At 41.8% G+C, this 21,036-nt stretch overlaps 1 protein-coding gene across 1 annotated transcript in view; it reads right to left on the minus strand.

The window, feature by feature from the left end:
- LOC129202279 (chloride channel protein D-like) overlaps window positions 1-11,124 on the minus strand; it is an 81,045-nt gene extending 69,921 nt beyond the window's left edge. The window contains exons 1-5 of the mRNA XM_054814754.1: window positions 10,874-11,124; window positions 9,834-9,963; window positions 5,411-5,491; window positions 4,268-4,443; window positions 2,049-2,141 (exon numbers count right to left, since the gene is read on the minus strand). Of these exons, the coding sequence (XP_054670729.1) occupies window positions 2,049-2,141; window positions 4,268-4,443; window positions 5,411-5,491; window positions 9,834-9,963; window positions 10,874-11,124 (731 nt within the window). The remainder of the gene's footprint in view (window positions 1-2,048; window positions 2,142-4,267; window positions 4,444-5,410; window positions 5,492-9,833; window positions 9,964-10,873) is intronic.
- Between the last annotated feature and the right edge of the window lie 9,912 nt (window positions 11,125-21,036).

A 21,036-nucleotide genomic window follows, 5' to 3' on the forward strand; every position in this document is an offset into this window, starting at 1 on the left:
TCTGAAAACAGCATCCTGCATCAAACGATGCATTTTTAAGGAAGGCCATGGTGTGCAAAACAGAGGGAAGGATATAGAAAGAGGAATTAAAATTATGATTTGAGTTCTGCCTTGGAAAACTGGATTCAAGTCCAGCCGTTGCAGGGGATACCGGGGTGATGCTGTACCTATAATGCACTAATCACTAGTGCTCACCAGTTTATAAAATTTGCATCCTCTGGCTGTGCTACCTGCAGCCCCAGGGATAATTTGTAGAAATATTGAGCATTCTGTACTAGCTGAAGTCAACAAGTATACAAAACACTTGAGTATTTTTAATATTAACAAATGGCACATTCTCAGGAAAAACCCCAAAAGATCAGCGTCATCTCCAAACGTTAGAGGGCCCTTTTGACTTCTGTGTGGTGTCCACAAATTTTATCAGTTCAAAGATGGGCAGCAATGAGGATAATGGACAGAAAATAAGGGAAAAGATTAGAGAGTTCATGTGTCAAGGCCCTTGACAAAGCCCACCAGTAAAGCTACACAGGGAACTTTATGGCGGATATTTCCCAACTCACAAATGCCGAGTTAGACACTCTTGGGCACAGATTTTTACTTACACGTTGTATCTTCACAGTGACATTGTTTCCAGCAGCAGGGAACTCAAAAGGTACTGCACACCACAGTAAAAGCTGGGTGAGCTTTGCTTGGACATCTCCAACTTCTTGCTCCAGCCAGTTGTACGTGTTACGTGTCCCACCAGTAGTAACAACAATGAAATTGGACCCCTCTTACACATCCATTACAGCTGCCCGATGGAGGGACATCTTAAGATTCTTCAACATCCTAACGCTTGCTGAGTTACTGCTCTGCCTGTGCCTGTACTTGGAGATGGTACATCTCTTGAGCCTATTTAATAACTCCAAAAAATACCAGGGGAGTGGGAGTCATTCGTCCTGGTCTTTGTAAAGAAGTGAGGTCTCAGTTAAACTGAAATTTGTCTCTGCTGCTCAACAACAACCCTCTCTGTAAAGAGGACTTCCACACAACCTGTCTCTCCCAGGATGGTTCCTCACTGCAAGCTAATGCTTCTTTCTAATTATACTATAACTTGGTTCTGCAGAGAAAAACAAAAGTTCTTGCTGCTTCTCTTACGGCAATTGCTGGTTTCTTCACTACTAACATTTTGTTTAACTAGCACATCTCAGACTTATTTAAATGACTGGTCTTAAAAGGTGAAAGGCAAAGGGGATCCCATATCTTCCCTTCAGTGCTTTTCAATTTTCTTTTAAGCTACAGATAGTTCACAGTGACTGTTCATTTGAATTCTTTGTATTCTTTCTTTAGGAAATTAACACATGGGGGTCTTTCTTTTTTTCCTTGCTTTAGAAAAAAAGCAGTATTGTATAGGGTTTTGTATGCCAACATGACAATAAATACCATCCAGACAACATAAACTGGTTTGTAATTTCTTTTTCTGGAAACTAATCTCATTAATTTCAGTAGAACTGTTCACAAGAGAGAGCTTACCGGAGTTATCTCGCAGACAGGCATGAGCAGAGAAGAACCAGATTTAAAAAGTGTCACGAACAATTTACTTTTTCAAAACTAGACAAATAAAGCAAGGCCCCTCTGTGCACATTGTGCAATCCTCATCACCTCTTTTTTTCCTGGGCCAGCATCGTGAATTTGCAGATAAAGCCTATGTCTAAAAATCCTGCATTTTTCTCCCTCCTTATACAACCCAGAAGGCAATGGGAAAAGGTCTTCAGTATGAATGTATTATTTCACAAGCGTTCAGTGAAACAACTTGTGAACTTTCTTTTAATTACAGAACTTTAAAGTCATTTAATTAAATTACTTTCTTTTAATTAAAGCGGGTGGCTTTTTCCCTATTCCAAAGCGACAAACAGCAGGAGGGCTGAAAGATTGCTGCAGAACCATCTCCTCTCCCCTTCCAGATGCAATGGGCTCGCTGGTGACTTGCCGCACGCCCCCAGGGTGCTGAGGGTGGGTGGTGGGGCAGCCCCCCCTCCCCGAGCCCCACAGCTCTGGCCATCACTTACTTATCAGCTGAATTCCGAAACCTGGTGAAGATCGGGAGGTGGACGCCAAGGGTGTCCGACTGCAGCTGGCTCAGGCCACAACCCAGGAGAGCACTAAAAGTGATGTTGTATAATTGAGAGCACTCTTTTGGTAAATTATTCATAAATCAGCCACAGTTTAAAGGCAGGGGAGGACAGAGCATTAGCCGGCATGCAGCAGCAAAGCTAGATTGGTTTCAACAGATTTAAACATGGAAAATGTTGAACGTGTCTTTTAAATACGCAAAGTCCTGTTGACATAAAGCAGGAGGCTATTAAAGACTTTCAGATTCTTGACTCAGAGACTTAAATGTGTCTTTTGCAAGGAGTGTTGCGATGACAGACCATGAAATGCCTTCTGAAGAACTGCTTGTTAATGTCTGCCCAAGTGTGGTGACACATCAGGCTATAGCCCATCATTTCAATCATCTGTTCCCAGGTTAATGACCACGGCAGCCAGAACAGCTCTACTTCTAACAGAAGATGTGTAATGATTTAAATTATTACAGTGTGTTCCCAGGCAGCACTTCAAACTACATTGAAATGGGGGGGGGGGGAAATATCCAAACCCTCAGTGAAATGAAAAATCTATTCATTGTACAATTTTGGAAGACTTTTTTACAAGACTTAAATTAGGGGTCTTAACGAATCTCTCAGAGGCTTTTAGCAACTTATGTGTGTTTATGTTTAATAAAAATGGTGGAAGGTTCCAGACAAATTAAATTAAACTAGCTCTTAATTCCTGTGTTTTGAAAAGGCATCATGTTAATACTGCACTGACTTTCTTCATGGAATTATGAGTCAATTCTTTGGCTCACGCATCACTGTTACCAACCCAGCACAAAGAAAAAAAAAAAATCACAGCTGCAGTCTCTGAGCTCCTGGAGACAAATGTCTGAAAGCAAAGAAAACAAAAGAAACCTAAAGGGAGAGCTAAACCTTGGTAATCATTGTCTGGAAGGTTTGTGGCTGCCTCTGACTAACCATGTGCTCCTATTTTTGAACATCTGCATCATCCCTTAGTGTGCTGCACCTCCGTGCAAATAAATAAATAAAAAAACCCCCATGGAGTAACAGAAAATGTGAAAGGGTGGTGGGGAGGAGGAGAGGTTTGGTCAGGGTGGCGAAGAGGTAGAGAACAAACCTCAAGGAGTAATACTTTCCAAAACCAAAAAGGATCAGAAATAGACCAGCAAATCGGCCAATAGACGATCTATATCATATTAACAGAGACCAATTTTACCATTTCTACTCAAGATATGGTTTAGTAATGGTAATAAAGTGCAGCAGGATTCTCCTCTAAATGATGAATGAAGGAAATGATGTCACTTACCAAAGGGAAAAGTCCCAAATCTGGCCTGCAGTCCTTACTAAGTTTGGCTGTATTGCAAGACAGTAAATTTTAAGAACCACTCTGACGTAGAGCGCAGAACTGGGCAACCCTCCTCTCCCCTTCTCAAAAGGCCCTGCACTGTGATAGGGTGATGGGGATTCTCTTTCTTTCTATATAGCAAGGGGTGAAAAAAACATTATCCTTTAAAAAGACTATAAAGTCTACTTTTCCCTACCTAGAAAGAAAATACTACACTACCGCATGAACAACAAGTGGCTCCAACCTGACTTGCAATCTGCCACCTGCAGAGCTTGCAAAGCGGCGCCTGGTTTCTGTGGTCGCCCTTAGCTGGCACCAACCGCTGCCGTGTTTGTAAGCTGGAAACACGGACCCCAAGGGCCTGGCCATCCGGCACCACTCACCTTGTACAGTCACCTACAGCACTTGTGTGGGTGGGTCTAGAAATGTCGCCCCTTTTGTGCACAGCCACTTGAGACTGGCTTTATTTTTATACTGACTTTGCACAGGTAAAAGCAGTTTTATGAGATGCAAAGCAGCCGGCAGGTCATAGCTGCAGGACAGGCTGCTTTCAGAAACAAAACTGACTGCAGTTGTCTAGATAACTGCTTGCCGAGCCTCACGGGGAATCATACTAGGGAACCAAGCCAGTATTTAAAACACACGATGAAAAAATGTTTTTCTTCACTGCACGGCATGAACAGTTGTGCTAATGTGAAGGAGGGGACAGTAAAGGTGAAAAGAGCTCCCAGTGTAGGATATTTTTTTAAGCCAGCGCCACCACCAAGACAGACATTGCAAACCCATACCCTTAGCCTCACAGCTTTAACTTTTCTCTGCTATTTCTTACCCCAAATGGATCATGGGACCTTCTGGCCCACAGAAAAGCCCGGAGGCTACAGCCAGCACGCATGAGACGAATGTCCCCAAAAAGGTCTTGATGTTAAAAAGATGTTGGATAGAAGTGCCATTCAAATACCCAATGATTTCTGGCAAGCCAAGCGGTGAACCAGCTGGGCAGAAGAACTGCAAAAGAGAGAAAAAACCCAAAACAGAGTCAACAATCATTATGTTGATGTGTTACAGACATCTATGGACACTGTTTTTAAGTCCAGCCCTCACCTTGCTATGTTCATGAACAAACTTTTCCAGAATTAACAGATGACATAGATACGCATATAACTTCTGGCTACGCACAAAAATTCAAGCTCCCAACAGTGTTGCTGTAAGTGTACTGGGAGAAGAAAACGACTGACGAGAGCCCTGCCCCAGCGCCCTGCCATCCCACCCGATGCCTGAAGCCGGCCAGCCTCTTGTCTTTGCACAGGCCGGCTGTGGGGCAGGGTGTACGTGTGAACCTGCATGATTTGTCCAGGCAGTTCACTTCGGATAGCTTAAAACTGGTCAGTTATTACCCATATAACAGCAAACTCCCTTTTTCTACCGTTGCTGGATTTTGGGGGACGTTCAGTAAAACATTCACTTTTTCTCTCACCTATGCTGTTAATTGCCTGCCTATAATTAAATTGAACACAGCAGGACAGTAAATGACAGAAAGGCTCAATGTTTTAGCCTTGCTGCCTCATAAAAGCACTGATCTGGGCTGCAAGCGATACTCACATAGCACAGCTAAAAGATCAATCTAAAACCAACAGTGACTTTTATACGAACTGATGGTCTTTGGCTTAGGCCCCTTCCAAACACCCAGTATTCACAAGTTACACCAGCTGCCACTTGTATTTATTTTATAAACACCACATGCTAAGTGTAAATTGCATCGCCACCACCACTGATTTCACCCCAAACACTTTTATAAGAGTTACGAGCGGTGGAATCCAGCTTTAGGCTGAAGGCCAAGAAAGACCGCTCCAATTGGGTTGTATAATAGAGGGGGTTTTTTAGATAAAATACTGAATTAACCAGTATTTGAAGAGCAAGAGATTTGGTTTATCACAGTGTTACAGGCTTGTTTCGCAGGAGATGTAACACTTACCAGTACTGAGCCTGAAGAGAGAACCACCATGGCCAGCCCAGACCCAAGCACACACAGCCAGGTCATGTGGATGTTGCCATCCTGTCCGGGTGACAAATAGATTAGTACATCAGCACCCATATAGCAGGTCCTGCGTTTTAACGATCTTTTGCCCCACAGATTTCTGTGGACAGAAGGTGTACCATAGGAAAAAAACAAACCAAGCCGTGCAGGCTCTTTAGAAGGACGGGAATGGGTAACGGTAAGGTGAACGATGACTTTCAGAGTGAAGTCATGGGTTTTTTTCCAGGACTTCTTGCCTATCTCTATAAAGGATACCTTGCTACTCATCAAGGCCCTTTTTAGGTTAGAAGCACAGTTGAAGGACCTTAAGAACATGCACGAGAAAACACTAAATGGTATCTTCAGGTGACATTTTGCCTGGATGGAGGCTTCAAAGTCTTACATCACTAATTACCTTTATGAATTTGCAGCTATTATAGAATATCTGTGAGCAAGCTCCTTCCTGCTTTATTCTAACCAAAAGGACATCTCTCATACTAGTCCTTCTCACATTTAAAAAACACATTTCAGTCTCCCTGGGTTTTCAGTTTGTTTGTTTGTGCTTGGGCTGACCACAGCCATGCTGTCTCCAGAACTCCTCAGCTCCCACATACTTTGCCGCTTTCCACAGCGCTCAGCTGTGATTCATTGTGCGCACAGGTCAAACACATCCCTTGCATTTCTGAGGTCACAGCGTTACAGTCGGCCACCGCAGCCTTCCCGGCAGCATGTCCCATCAAGGTTTTTGTAAGTGCATTGTGCAGCATAGCCAAACAGCAAAGCAAAGTGCACAAAAATTAGTTTTGCTCATCTGCAGCTGAAGGAGGTATTTAGATAGGTCGGTCTTCCAGTGCAGGAATTACATGTTTGTACTGATGTCAGAGCCTGTGAGAGCTTACCTCCTGTCCCCCTATATTAGTTTAATACAATATGACAGATTTTATAAAACAACAGGACCAACAGCGTGTGGAATGGTTGTTGTGGTGCCCTGAAGTCACACTGTGGTTTCTTTCTATATATTCTTTATTTATACGTTAGTGTGTATATATACACATGCGCATCTATATACATACAAATGCATATATACATGTATGCATGTGTATTTGTCCACTGTTTCTGTATTTGATAAACATACACATAGTTTGCACATAAGAAACCCCAGGGAAATAATATTCCAAGAGCATGATATGTGCTTTCCTCATGGAAAACCTAAACATATTCATTTCTTGGACATTCCCTCTGATGTATTCAGCTTCCAACTGTTCCACAGAATAAGTCTTCCCTAGCATCTCAGTGAAGTGATTGAGATCTGTCCTTCAGCAGTTGGCAGCGTTATTCCATTATCTTGATTCCACAGAAGAGTGTAAGACACGTCCATATCTCCCTTGAACTGGGGAGCCCAGAAGCAGACACAGTACTCCTCCAGATGTGGTCTCACCAATGCTGAACAGAGGGGAAGGATCACCTCCATCAACCTGCTGGCAACACCCCTTCTAATGAAGCCCAGGAGGCTGTTGGCCAAAGAGCTGCACAATCATCTGGTTGTATCAAGCACCGCTTCCTTACGGTTTTGGTTTTGTCTGCAAGTTTCCTGAGGGTGCACTCTGTCCCATCATCCAGGTCATTAGTGAAGATATCAAACAGGCTGTGGCCCCAGTATTGACCCCTGGGGTACACCTGTGGTGACCAACCTCCAGCTGGACTTTGGGCCACTGATCACAATGCTTTGAGACCAGCTGTTCTGCCAGTTTTGAATCCATCTCACCGTCCACTTATCTAAACCATGCCCCACCAGTTTGCCTAGGACGATGTTATGGGAGACAGGGATGAAAGCCTTGCTAAAGTCAAGATAAACAACATCCACTGCTCCAGTTATCTCATTGTAGAAGGTTGTTATCCACTGTAAAACCATGCTGGCTATGCCAAATCACCTTCTTGTCCTTCATACAGTTAGAAAACATTTACAGGATTATTTGCTGTATACCTTGCCAGGGGTCAAGATTAGGTTGACTGGCCTGTCGTTCCCTGGATCCTTCTTCTTGTCCTTCTTGAAGACAGGAGTGACACTGGCTTCCTCCAGTCCTCAGGAACCTCTCCTCAATTGCCATGACCTTTCAAAGATAATTGAGAGTGGCCTTACAATGACATCAGCCAGCTCCCTCAGCACTTGCAGGTGAATCCCATAAGGGCTCATGGTCTTGTGCATGTCTATTTTATTTAAATGTTCTCTAACATTATTCTCATCCAATACTTTGCCTCTGGTCTCAGGGACCTGGGATTCCTAAAGGCAGGTCTTATCAGTAAAGACCAAAGCAAAGGCAGCATCAAGTACCTTGGCCTTTTCCAAGTCCTTTGTCACCAAGTCCCCTGCCTAGTTCAACAACAAGTCCACATTTGTGCTAGTGTTCCTTTTGCTGCTGATATACCTGAAGGCAGACACCTCCTTCCTTTCTTGGTGACCTTCAACATCCCTTACCAGATTCAATTCCAGGTGCACTTTGGCTTTCCTAACCCCCATGCCTGCACACTCACACAGTGTCTCTGTATTCCTCCTGGGTCATCTGTCCTTGATTCCACCTCTTGTATGCTTCCTTTTTATGTTTGAGTTTTGTCATGAGCTTCCTGCCACCTTTCGCTTGATGTCCTGCTCATTGAAATGGACTGTTCTTCACCATGGAGGAGATAATCCCTGAAAAACAGCTATCTTGGATCCCTATTCTCTCCAGGATGGTCTCCCTTGGGATTCTTCCCAGCAGATCTCTGAACAAACCAAAATGCTCTCCTGAAGTCCAGGAATGTGATCCTGCTTTTTGTTTTCCCCCCACCTCATCTCAGGATCCTGCATGCCACCATCTCATGGTCACTGCAGCCAAGGCTGCCCCAAACCTTCACATCCCTGACCAGTCTTTCCTTGTCTGTAAGTCTGAGGTCGAGCAGAGCATGTCCTATTTTTGGCTTCTTGATCGTCTATCAGGAAGTTGTTCTCTACGCACTCCAGAAGCTTCATGGATTGCTCGTGTCCTGCTGTGTTGTCCTTCCAGCAGATGCTGGGGTGGTTGGCTAAAGACTCCCATGAGGACCTAAGCCAGTGAACATGAGACTTTTTCCAATTGCCTGAAGACAGCTTTGTCTAATTCTTCATGAGCTGGCAGTCTATAGCGGACACCTACAACCACATCACACATGTTGGTGTGCCCTCTAACCTTGATCCACAAGCTCTCAGCTGACTCTCATCTGTCCCAAAGCAGAGCTCCATCCATTCCCTCTGCTTTCTCACAAAAGGGGCAACTCCCCCTCTTCGCCATCCCGGTGTGTCCTTCCTAAAGAGCCTGTATCCAGCCACTGCAGCGCTCCAGCAGTGTCAGCTATCCCACCATATCTGTGCAGACAAGGAGCTCATCTGCCCTGCTCTCCTCAGCGAGAGGCCCCAGGCACTGCCTGCAGCCCCAAATCTGCAGAGCTGCACTGTCCCTCAGGAGCTCGCTCTGGGTTGTGGCCTCAGCTTAGGGGTAATTTCTCCTCCGGGTGCTGTGAACCATGTCCAGCAGCTCCTTGCCAACGTTGCTGAGCACAAAAGCACTGTCAGCCCAGATCCTGGACCCCTTCTGCACAAATTGCTGTGTCTGCTGGCTGCACGCCATGCTTGCTTGATGGTTAAACAGGCTCCCTGCAGCACTGGCTGACAGGATGCCTGACCCTCCCTGGTCAGGATTCAGCTGGAACAAAAACTCAAAGCCCCTTTCTCACAAGAAGCTCTTCAGTATTCAAACTACCTACCATAGATATCACAAACCAGGTGAAAATTTTACCACCTGCTTCTCTCTACAGGAGAGAAAAACAAGCAGTCAGGGGTAGAGATGCTGTAACATTTACATTGGTTTTAGCCATTCAGTGATTTTTACCACTACCATCCCCATTATCACAGAGATGATGATACCCATCAAGGACAAATTAATCATTCCACAATAATTTATTATGGCATTAGCAAAAGATAGCTGCCCCCAGACATAGAAGGAAATAACGTATCTGATACCAGGTCCACATTCACTAAGTACCTTAAGAGAAACCTAATCTCTTCCCTTGGACGTCAACAATACCTAAAGCGGCATGTGCACCTTATGTACAAGGAGGAAGAGGAAGGCCACAATATTTTAAAGACTACCTTCATCAATCTCATGACAAGAACTCCATCAGATATTATACTGTATTATAGGCTATGTTGTCGCAAAGGACACCAAAGCATGCCTACGCAAAGCACCGCATGATATCTGATGTCCACACCCACCTAGACAGGCAGCACCTCTAGTCAGTTAAAACTTTACAATGTGGATTTTCTAATAAACAAACACAGAAGAGGTCACTCTGACTTTCTCTTGCTCACCTGCAGGTAATTTTCCACTAGGTCCCATTTCAATTTGATGAGACAGTCAATTATCTGATGAGTCAAAAACCCCAGCATCCCAACTGCTGTGCCAATTAGCCCCATCAGCAGCCATCGATCCCACTCTGTTCTAGAAACAGGAAAACACAGTTACTTCTCAGCCTAAAGCACAGGACTATTTTCCGTGCTTCCTCTCACAAACACACAAGTTCCATTTTTAGAGCATTTTCATTATTAACCATGACTGCATGAGCAAGAGGCTGTTTTTGCCAATATCTCTATAAAAAATGCACATTCAACAAAACTCTACCTTCAGGTGAAAGCCACTTCCATTTGGGTAAGGAACATGGTTGGATTTTTTTGTTTCAGTTTTGTTTTTTTTCATGTCTAAGTAGCACTGCAATCTGCTTTCAGATGCTGATTGTTTGATGCCATCTCAAAATTCAATTATGTGATTCAGTAATTAAGCATTCAGTAGAGCACTCCAAACTCATTTCAAAGTAACTCCTGTTTTTTTCTACTGCAACTAATGCACTGAGCACCTGTCATATAAGTGTGTAAACCTTTACCTCTAGTTTCTGTCTTTCACAAACTTATACTTCTAATAATAAATGTACACTAATAATTTCTGATTTATTTTTAGTACCATCTAGGACTAGAGCACCCCTACTGAGATTCAAATGCCACATTTCCTGCAGATTACACTAAGAGACAGTGAATTTCAGTAAAAGTCTCAGGAAGAGAACATTCACCCAAATCTCTGCAAAGTCTCTTTGTTTTAAGTTGTATACATTGAGTAGTTAATAACATTTTTTTTGCATGTCCAGTAATTTGTCAAGAGCAAAGGTATAAGCACTTTCAAAAAATGCTTTTGATGAAAGTTGCTTGCCACTTGGCCCTCTTCTACATTCTCTTATTTTCCTATGTTCAGAAATTATCAATAACGTTTTCTTAATTCCTTCTGCTATCAGACATCTCCCTGGATTGTCCAAATTACCCATAGCTTAGAGGTAACTTAACAGTATTTAAGGTAAGTTTACCTGTATGTTTTCTCTTGTAGCCACTTCTTATAAACTTTGCTGTGTGAAGGCAAATAATCCAAACTCTCATGGGTTATCAGATGTTCTCTCTCCTCCTCCTTGCAGTGATAATACGCTAAACTGCTTCTGCTGATGCTACATTGCCTCCTAAAATTCTGAGAATGAATCACATCAGGCCCATGATCTTCTGCCATTAACATCTCCTCTTCACCATTTTCCACATGTGTCCTATGGGAAAAAAGCGATGACATTACAGTGGCCTCCAAGAATCTTTGGGATGCCAACAAGAGCAATGTGAGCCCAAGATCGGTCTCCTTGAGACTGCAAGAGGAAGAAATGGAAAACCACACAAGGATGGAGTAGCTGTGGTGCAGAGACTGCTTTGTGTTTGGGCTCGGTTTGCTGTGGCTATGCATAGACCCAGCACAGTCAAAGCAACAAAAACTTGTCTGAGCCGGAGCCCTCTGGTGAAGAAGTCACTCCAAGAACAAACCGACCACTGTAGGAAGATTATCGCACCGGCTCCTTGCCGACTGTTCAGAGGACAGGGATGTTTAAGTCATAGCGGCTTTGTCTGTTTTAAAGAGATGATCACTTGCTGTGCTTTGGGCTGTCCAAAGATCTTGATCCACTAATAGAAACACACACTTTAATTAAATAAAACAAAATCTAGGTTGCTGTGACATTCAGTTAAACCCTGAATTCTCAATATTACATAGGCACCCTAAAAAATCTTATTCTCTAACACAATTCCCTTTGAATTTACATGTCAAATTTCTTTTTAGGTAGATAAAAAAACATTTGCTAGACTACCAAACTCACTACAGCTTCGATACTTTACTCAAGGTAGTTTGCAAGTTGGCAGTTCAATCAAAGCAGAAAAGGACTTGATACACGTCAAATATTTACTGTAAAGAAAAATTGGTAACAAGCTGTGTGTTTGCCACCAATACAGCCATAGAGAAGTTGTCTGAAAACACACACAGACATGTTATGTGATCAATGAATCACTCCAGTCAAAGGATAATTGAGGAGGAATAGCCAACTCTGATTTTGACCTGTTCCTCTCCAAAAAGTGGTAAGTGCTTTATTAAATGCAGTAGCTCAGACCTTAGCTTTGGGTTTAAGCACAAAAAATGCTTTGTGATTAGACTGCTAGTTTGTGCGTGTACAAACGTTGGGTTTAACTAGTCCTATTCCAAGTTTAAAGTGGAGCAAAGGAAAGCAGAGCCCAGATGAGAAAAGCAGAGACCTGAGCAGGGCTTCTGGCTGGGACCCCAGCACTGCTTTGTTCAGGGGTGCCCTGTCTGGCTACTGCAAGGTCTCCATTTAGCCCATTTATTTATTTCTGGAACATGGGAGTTTGTATGATGTCATTTTCTAGTTGTGTTAGATCGTACTGGTATATGTGAATAGATCTGGGTATTATAGAGATTGCAGCATAAAAAGAAATACAAAATCCACTGAACAATACAGAAAGGAAAAAAAAAAAAAACCAAACCAGCCAAACCAACAAACCCTTGAAACGAAAGCTACCTTTCTAGGGGAAAGGGACGAGGCTAAGTCACACTGCTCACAGGCAACACAGATATACCTCGTTCCATGTCACGATGATTTGTTATGTAAACAGGACGGCTGTTTATTCCTCAAACAGGAATACCATTACCATCCGTAAGAGCATACCTGAGCCTTTCCTGTCCCCAGCTGCCAGAAGACCGAAGCTGACAGCTCCTCTTCCATCAGACATGAATCCAACCCGGTCTCTGCAGCAGCAGCTCAGCTGTATTGCAAACATACACAGGCACCCAGTCGTGCATTCGAATTTTAAAAACCAAAATGGAGTAAGAATGGGGTTTCAAACTTTGACCCCTAATTATTTTTTTCCCACATTTTTTTGTCTATCGTTAACCAGTATGCTCGCTTATCTGAAATACATTTCATGAACCTCTGAGGAGCAGAGGATGCACAAGTGGCCAGGGTCCAAAAGCTAGAAGGCAGAAAGCAGAGAGATATTTGAGACTGCAGGGGTGCATGGCTGCATCCAAGAGATGCAGGAGTTGAGACGACTCTAGGGAGGACAAACGAGGCCTTACAAAATACATGCACGCGCAGGACTTCTGTTCATTATTTTACAATGAAACCTGAAGAAGTTTTTCCCTCCTTAACAGAAAAATATTTTCAAAATACTTAGATGAAGAAGGCAAATGAAGATTGGGGGTGTAAAAGCATTCTGTACTAGAAATTCCTCTGCTAGAAATACGTACTGCCTAATTGCCCTGTCAGAATTTGACCCCAGACCTATGCATTTTGGCTTTCATTGTGTCCTGGTTTCAGCTGAGACAGGGTTGATTTTCTTCATAGTAGCTCGTGCAGGGCTGTGCTTTGGGTTTGTGCTGACAACAGTGTTGATAACACAGGGATGGTTTCGTTACTGCTGAGCAGTGCTCACACAGAGCCAAGGCCTTCTCTGCTCCTCACCCCACCCCACCAGCGAGCAGGCTGGGGGTGCACAAGGAGCTGGGAGGGGACACAGCCGGGACAGCTGACCCAAACTGACCAAAGGGACATTCCATACCATATGATGTCATGCTCAGCATGTAAAGATGGAGGGAGAAGAAGGAAGGGAGGTGGTGGTGGGGTGGTGTATGGAGTTCGTCTTCCCAAGTAACCATTACACGTGATGGAGCCCTGCTCTCCTGGAGATGGCTGAACCCCTGCCTGCCCATGGGAAGTGGTGAATGAATTCCTTGGTTTGCTTTGCTTGTGCACACGGCTTTTACTTTACCTGTTAAACTGTTTTTATCTCAATCCACAAGTTTTCTCACTCTCTATCTTCCAGTTCTCTCCCCCACCCTGCTGGGGGGGGAGTGAGCGAGTGGCTGCAAGGTGCTCAGCTGCCGGCTGGGGTTAAACCATGACACATTGTAAAATACGCTCACACACACACCTCACAGTGCTGAACATGAGTTTTCATTTTTCTTCCACAAAGTAATTTGGCGGGTGTATTCTCAGTCCTGTCGTGCTTTCTGCAATAAGTTTTCATCTCCAAACATGACACAAGGATCTCTCTGGCTCAAAGGCAAGCACAGGCAATGATGAAAGAATACCTTTTCAATACTGAAAGATAAAATTCCACCCACTCCCCCTCAACCCTGAGGAGAGCAGAGAATCCAGGCTGTGACCAGTTCCCAGGTTTTCAACTCATTGCTGACTTTGATGCTCGCTTCTGCAGGGCTTGCTACCTTACTTAAAAGAGCTTTTACCTCGGAGAGATCACAGCCTAATTTGGAGCTGCTGCTTTGGGGACAAGGAAGGAAAGGAGTCATCTATATTCTGTGTTCGTCACTACAAGAAGCTACACACTTCTTTCAGTAAATGCTTTGAGGACTCAAGCTATAAATTGAATTTTACTTAGTTGCGGTAGAGTTGTGAAATATCACTGTGGGGGAAAAAGCGTGCCTTCAAGCTGCCAAGACCCCGTTTGGGAGCCACAGAGCTCCTTGTTGCCCTCCCAGGCAGCTTCCATGCAGACCATGACACTCCTCGCACAAGGGCAGACACCAGCACCGCTCCCTCCTCCTGGGTACGCATCAGCAGGCTGAGCTTGGCTGCCTCCACTTAGGACCTGGAAAGTAGCTCTCTTGAAATTAGAAAGATCAGCAAAGGATGGGACCACTGATACTTGGTGATCTGGATTACAGGTGAGGTGTGCTGAACAGAAGAAATGCAGCTACCACACGGTTGTCACGAGCTGGCCATTCCAACACAAAGTTTTGAGCTACCCCATCTAACTCCTCTTCCAAATAACTGGAGAGCTACACAATTTTATTTGCCTAAATCTTTTGTAAGTGTGAGAGTATGTGCATGCACGCACATGTATATGTTCTTTATCCTTTAGAAGACCAAGGTGGAATAATCCCAACCAATACTGTGAAAATACAAAAGAAGTATTGCTACATTACAAGGCCCAGCAAATAAAAACTGCCTTCCAAACAGCATTAGTGATACAGCGTGAATTTAATACCAAAACATTTTGCCCCTTGTCTTTAAATAATACAGACATAAATCAGATTCCAGCTATTACACCTAAAAGCACCTACAACAGAACTCTAATTCTTGCTATGATCGTACTAAACCTGGGCACAAATTACCAGTCACCCGTATAGCTGGATGGCTATACAATGTAATTTCAGTTTTAGTAGTAGCAGGCATGTAAAAACCAGGCAAATACTTAGTTAGCACCCCAGTTTTATGTAGACAGAGAACAGGGTATTTTTTGAATGGCGTCAGTTGTTGTATATACTCAAATTATATGAATTCCTTCCCTCCCCACTGCCCTCTCGTCTCCAGCTACAGGTTTGTTAGTGCAGCGTATGCGATTTGTGCATCTGTCAAGTAAAGCAGGGCACCATTGTTGTTGGCTTCTGTTTTAATACTAATTATCATACAGATATTACAGAACTGTAAAATCACAAAAATAGTCAAGCATTAGAGATTGAGAGTTAACGTTGTTACACTGAATAACACAATTCCAAACAAATCTGAAGGTGAAAGTGAAGAGTATTTGAAATGCCAGAAGAAATAGTTACTGCACTAAGGAACATCAGCAGTTCAGAATTACTATTTTTTTTTTTTTTTAACAGAATGAAAGTAGGGCGGTAGAAGAGCTTCTAAAGCAGCACTCTATTCACAGCATCCCACTCTGAAGATCATCACCATTACACTACTAATTGAGGTGACACTCGAAGATTTTAAATGAGTGTTTAATGTGCAATTCAAATGACAGCTCAAGGAAGCAAATAATTATCATAGTGATTGAATAGTGACATAAAAACATCGCTAACTAGAAACATCATGGCTATAAACTTTCATTTCACATTATTTCAGTATTCAAAGTTACAGCATTTAAGGAATGGAAGTGGAGTACTAACTTAGCATGAGAATTTTGCTATAAATGCAACGACTCATACGTTTGATGCTGACTGTAAGGGCACAGATGTTTGAAACATTTTCTGATAAGGCTGTACGAAATCTAAGATATTGTTACAGACTAGTAGTACAATCCGAGACCATAAATTTAACTTGTGAATCCTCATACAGAAAAAAAACGTACATACAACAGGAAACGGTTTCAGAAAACACCAACCAAGACAACTATGACTGTCTCCATGAACCCTGACACTGTGATGCTGTGGCAAGGAGTTATTTTAGAGATGTCTCAGAAGCGGGTGGCCTATAGTTCAAAGTGCAACACACCACCCAGGGATGACGCTCTCTCCTGAAACTCCAATCCAGCAAATAACAAAGAGCATCGGCCAGACAAGGCAGGCGTTGGGGTTGCTGACAGCTCGCCTATACTGTGACAAAAGCAAAGAGCTTTTAGCGTAGACTCTTCTCATTAATAGCATTGACTCAATTAACTACACATATACATTGAAACTTGTAACCGCTGATCACCAATCTCTTGAATTGACCTGGTAATTGAAGAGCCAGCCGCCAGCATCACGCACTTCCATGGTGTTGGTTTACACAGCTCCTCACGGCGGTAAGTTCTGCATATCAAAACCTGAAAGAAACAGTCCTCTCGACCTGCTGCACTTCACCACAATGTTTAACCATTTTAAATGCAGGAATATTCTATCTCAAAAAAGTGAGAGAGATTAATAGAACTAGGTTAAGTCCTGTGAGGCCGAATTTAAGGAGTTACAAGTGCTCATTCATCTCCTAAAGTCATTCTGCAAGGCTCAACCATCTCTCCCATATTAACCCAATTTTCATGACACTGGAAAGATCTGCTAGAAACACTCTCTTCCACATCTTTGTGATAATTTCACAGCTCTGCTGTTTGGGCTGCTCTCATCCTAATTGTAACAGCTTTTATTCCTGTGACAACTGGAAAAAAATAGCCAAATTTTCATGGTTTGTTCTCAGGTGAAGTCAGTAGCAGATGTGTTTACCTCTACCAGGTTTCTTCTTTTCTTGATAATTTTTAACTAATAGAAATTACAGAGGGAAATCAAACCCTTCCCCCCTCCCTTTCTCATTCCTGCATGCTTAAAAATATAATAGTAATGAATAATAATAATACAAAACCAAACCAGCCACTGTGTTAAATCAGCATACCTACACATCTATAATAATCACCAGGGAGCAGAGTGGGAACGAGCACAAAGCGGCTGATGAAAACCTTCCTTGTTTATGTCTGCATAGCCATTCCTTCAGTATTTCTGAGTTAACAAATATACAGTATACTCTTTTTTTAAACCCAAACCACACAGTTTATACATTATAAAACCATGTTTACATTTTATCCATACTGCATATATTAAAAGCAGAAGGTTGGGATGCTGCCGTTAAGAAATGGTGAAAAGTCATAAATTAACATAGAAAATATGCATTATACCAAGAGAGCCCAAGCGCTGGTTATTTGTGCATTATCTTAACATAATCCATTAAGTTATCCATTTATACAGTTTGGCACTAGTATAAATAATAAAAGGCTTTTTAAATTTATCGCTATTTTAAAATGGTAAAGACTGAAAAACTTCATGGAATTGTTTGAATATGCTACTCGAGAGCTGGTATGTAACACATTTTATAGAACAGAATTTACTGTACATTCATTTACAACTGTTTATCAATTGAGCTGAAGGTACAGATCCATCTAGTAAAATGAAAAAAAAAAAAACCCCAAACATTTTATTAATGCATTAACACTAAGGTCATGTAGAAAACTGGTATTTTAACTACTGAATGGAGTACTCGTTCCTATGGAGGTTGAGATCAGCCAGCGAGATGTGTTCTTTTATATTTTTTTAAAGCAGCATAAGTAGGTTATTTGCATACTTCCAACATTAGAGGCAATATATCCTTCGTATCATTTTAGCCCATGATCAGTTGACTCTGCCACAGAAAAGTTGTAATACACCACCTCAGGGAGTAACACAATCACCAGAACAGGTAAAAGAAGAAAACCCTCTCCCACAATTGTTTCTTTATGCAGAGTTAACACAGATGCATTAACAAGTTTTAACGTTTTTGTGTTGGGTTTTGTTTTGGTGGGGTTGTTTTTTAATTATTATTAAAGAAAGACCATGGGCATTCATCATGTTCTTCTAATGTGAAATACCTCCCCACCTGAGAAATCTTCCTAAGCTTCACAAAAGAGTGCTGAACACATTATTTACAAAAATTTATGAGAAACACATTTTGTCCCACCGCTTCACTTCTATCTGGAATTTTACTTGCATCAAAGATCAACAGTAGTTTTAAGTCACCTTTTTTTTGTTACAGGAACACATATTCAGATTTGCTTAATACCAGTTTATTCCTCCTTCTCTAGCAGTTGAGACCAGCCACACCAGGGGCAATCTGGCTCGATTTTCAAAAACCAGAGGTCAGAATAAAAACAGCAGTCAGACATCCCGCCTCTGTCACAGGATGATTACCAGGTGACCTGCTGCGTGAGCCTTCTGCATCAAAAGGTGGTGTAAGAGAAGTGTCATAAATATTTTTAGGCCCTGAACTATTGTCCCGAAACCTACTAGAGGAAATACATTTCCACAAACTGACCATGTAAGTAACCATGTAAGACACAAATACTTGTCTAAATTAGTTTTTTATTATTATTATTATTGTTGATCAACTGTCATAGGATGCACTAAAATTTTCCTTTAGGTACCCCCTATACAGTAACAAACATTTAGGAGGAGTGTGGATGACACATTTATTTCAGAATAGTTGAGGGATTCGTTTCTGACTCCGTCTTGCTGGGTGTCGAGTAGTCTCAACTTGCTTTCAGGAAGATGAGCAAGGGAGTTGGTAGGTGCACACCTTGTGACATTTTATGTACTTTATTATGAACGAGTAAGGCACATTATTTCTAACGTGGATATTTCCATAGGCTTGCTCATTATATCTTCAGGTTTATGAAGCATGAATCATACCACTTTTGGGGTTTTTTTTTTCTTTGCTTCATAGTAAACTTATCCCTCCCTCGAGCAACCAAACCACAAGAACTTTGGCAATCCTTCAGAGCACAAAGCTAGTTCAAATCCCAGTCGATGACCACCAATGCAATATGAATTTTCAAATGCAATTTGAAATAAACATTCTATTTAGAACTTTCGCACTTTGCCCCTCATACAACTGGCTTAAAATGGTGCTCTACTTTGCAAGATGTACAAATACAGATTTGAGGGGGGAAAAAAAAAAAAACCAAACCAAAACCCAAAACCCCACATTTGCTAACAATAGCAAATTCAAATCTTGCCAAAAGAACACAACACAAATTAAATACTTGAAAAATTAAAATTCTAGCATCTAAGTAGGTTACCTAAGAGAAACCACAGAACATGAGAAAAAAAATTACTAAGTAAACACTGATCAGACACGGATACCTGTAAAACAACGTAACCTTTCTGGAGGAGAGTAAGCAGCAGTGCTTCACAATCTTCTTCAGGTAATACAAGAGTTTCAAGGAGGCTCTCAATTTTATGCAGTAGTCAAAGACATTTGAAAATTTCACAATTAATTACACTTAGACTTCTTCCAGTGTCAGCAAAATGGAAAACCAACACACTTAAAATCACTGCAGAATATTTTTACAGTCATCCTTTATATTACACACCCTGGTGTCAGTGATCGGGTCAACTCCCTCCACAACTTTTTTTTTCTTCTGCAAAATGTACCTGCTTACAGCTGGATACGCAGATTTTCACAGATACAAACGGTCAGAGTACAGACAAGGAGGAGTAACTGTTGCTGGATCAACTTGCACCACAACCAACCTAGCAAACAACCAGCCCTTTTTCATGCTCTGTGAATAAGTCACTGAAATTATGTTACTGACCATATAATAGTCTACAAGTACTTCTCATCCTCAATAGTTTATGCTGAAATTTTCCAAAAAAATTCACATCTCAGAACTGTACAGTTCCCTTATTTTAATTGATTAAATATAGATTAGCAGTGTTAGCATAAGAAAAAAGATTTAACGGCATCAAAATCATTCAAATTAAATCAAGTAAGAAAATGTTGCAATGCACTTCAGCCAAACAGTCACAAATGATATGTTTATAAATACAGACAGGAGGTAGCTGGCAGCTACAAATCCACCAATTCTGGAAGTGTCCAATTTGTCTAAAAAGCAAAAACTGACAAATGCTAATTAAACCTTTCAATTAGAAAAAGAGAACACCTAGTTTATTGCTTTTAAAGATTCTTTACATCAGAAACAGGCAAAGGCATATCAAAGAAAGTTACCTGGCTGTTGATGGCTTTTGATTATATTTGCTTTTTCAAAAGAACCACTAAATAAAATTTTGAATGCAAACAGTTGACTCACTCCCAATGTTACATGTTCTCACCAAAATGAGCAAAGGCTTGCAATTTCCAAGAAGGAGGGCGGGGAAAGACGGTATAATTTCCAAAAGGATAACATTAACTACTTTCTTATGAGAAATCAGTAGAACTAAAATCAGTGTTCCCACCAGACAGAATGCACTGAAAAAACAGACCAACAATTGCAGGAGAGACAGAAAGCACTCTAGCTATGAAGACAGTGGTATCATGGCATATGATACATGGAATGGAGATGGAAATATGATGATCTGTACCACAGGTGTAATTTTTATTAAAGCTTCTTGAAGTTTCTTTTTTGTGTTTCAAAGGCAAAAGTGGAACAGACAAGAAAAAAAGGCAAGAAACATAAAAGACGAAAAGATGCAAGAAAGCAAGAATCAAGGCAGCAACTGCCAAAGGAAGACAAAGGACTAAGTAGGACAGACTTCAGCAATGGGGTCTGAAAACTGCTGAGGTCACATCAGCAAAGTTATGCTCATTTCTCAAAAGAATCCGGAGGGGAGGTGAAGCAGAGGTCGGTATTTTGGAGTTGGTTTAGGGGTTTGTTTGGGTTTTTTTAAATATATATATATGTACACACACAGTGCAAGCTTGTCTAAAGAAGTGGTACTACAGATGACAGAACTTACTCTGCTGCAACAAACTGAATACCTTGACCTCTCAAGTAAACTAAGCATACAAAAGTGGTAAGAATAAAAGGTGCATGTAAAACCAGCAGCAGTATTATGTTTGGCTTTCCACTACTTCTGCAAGTTACTGTACATATATTACATCACTATTATAGAAATGGCACAGCCTCA

The sequence above is a fragment of the Grus americana genome, chromosome 2, assembly GCF_028858705.1.
Source record: "Grus americana isolate bGruAme1 chromosome 2, bGruAme1.mat, whole genome shotgun sequence".
Classification (NCBI taxonomy): Eukaryota; Metazoa; Chordata; class Aves; order Gruiformes; family Gruidae; genus Grus; species Grus americana.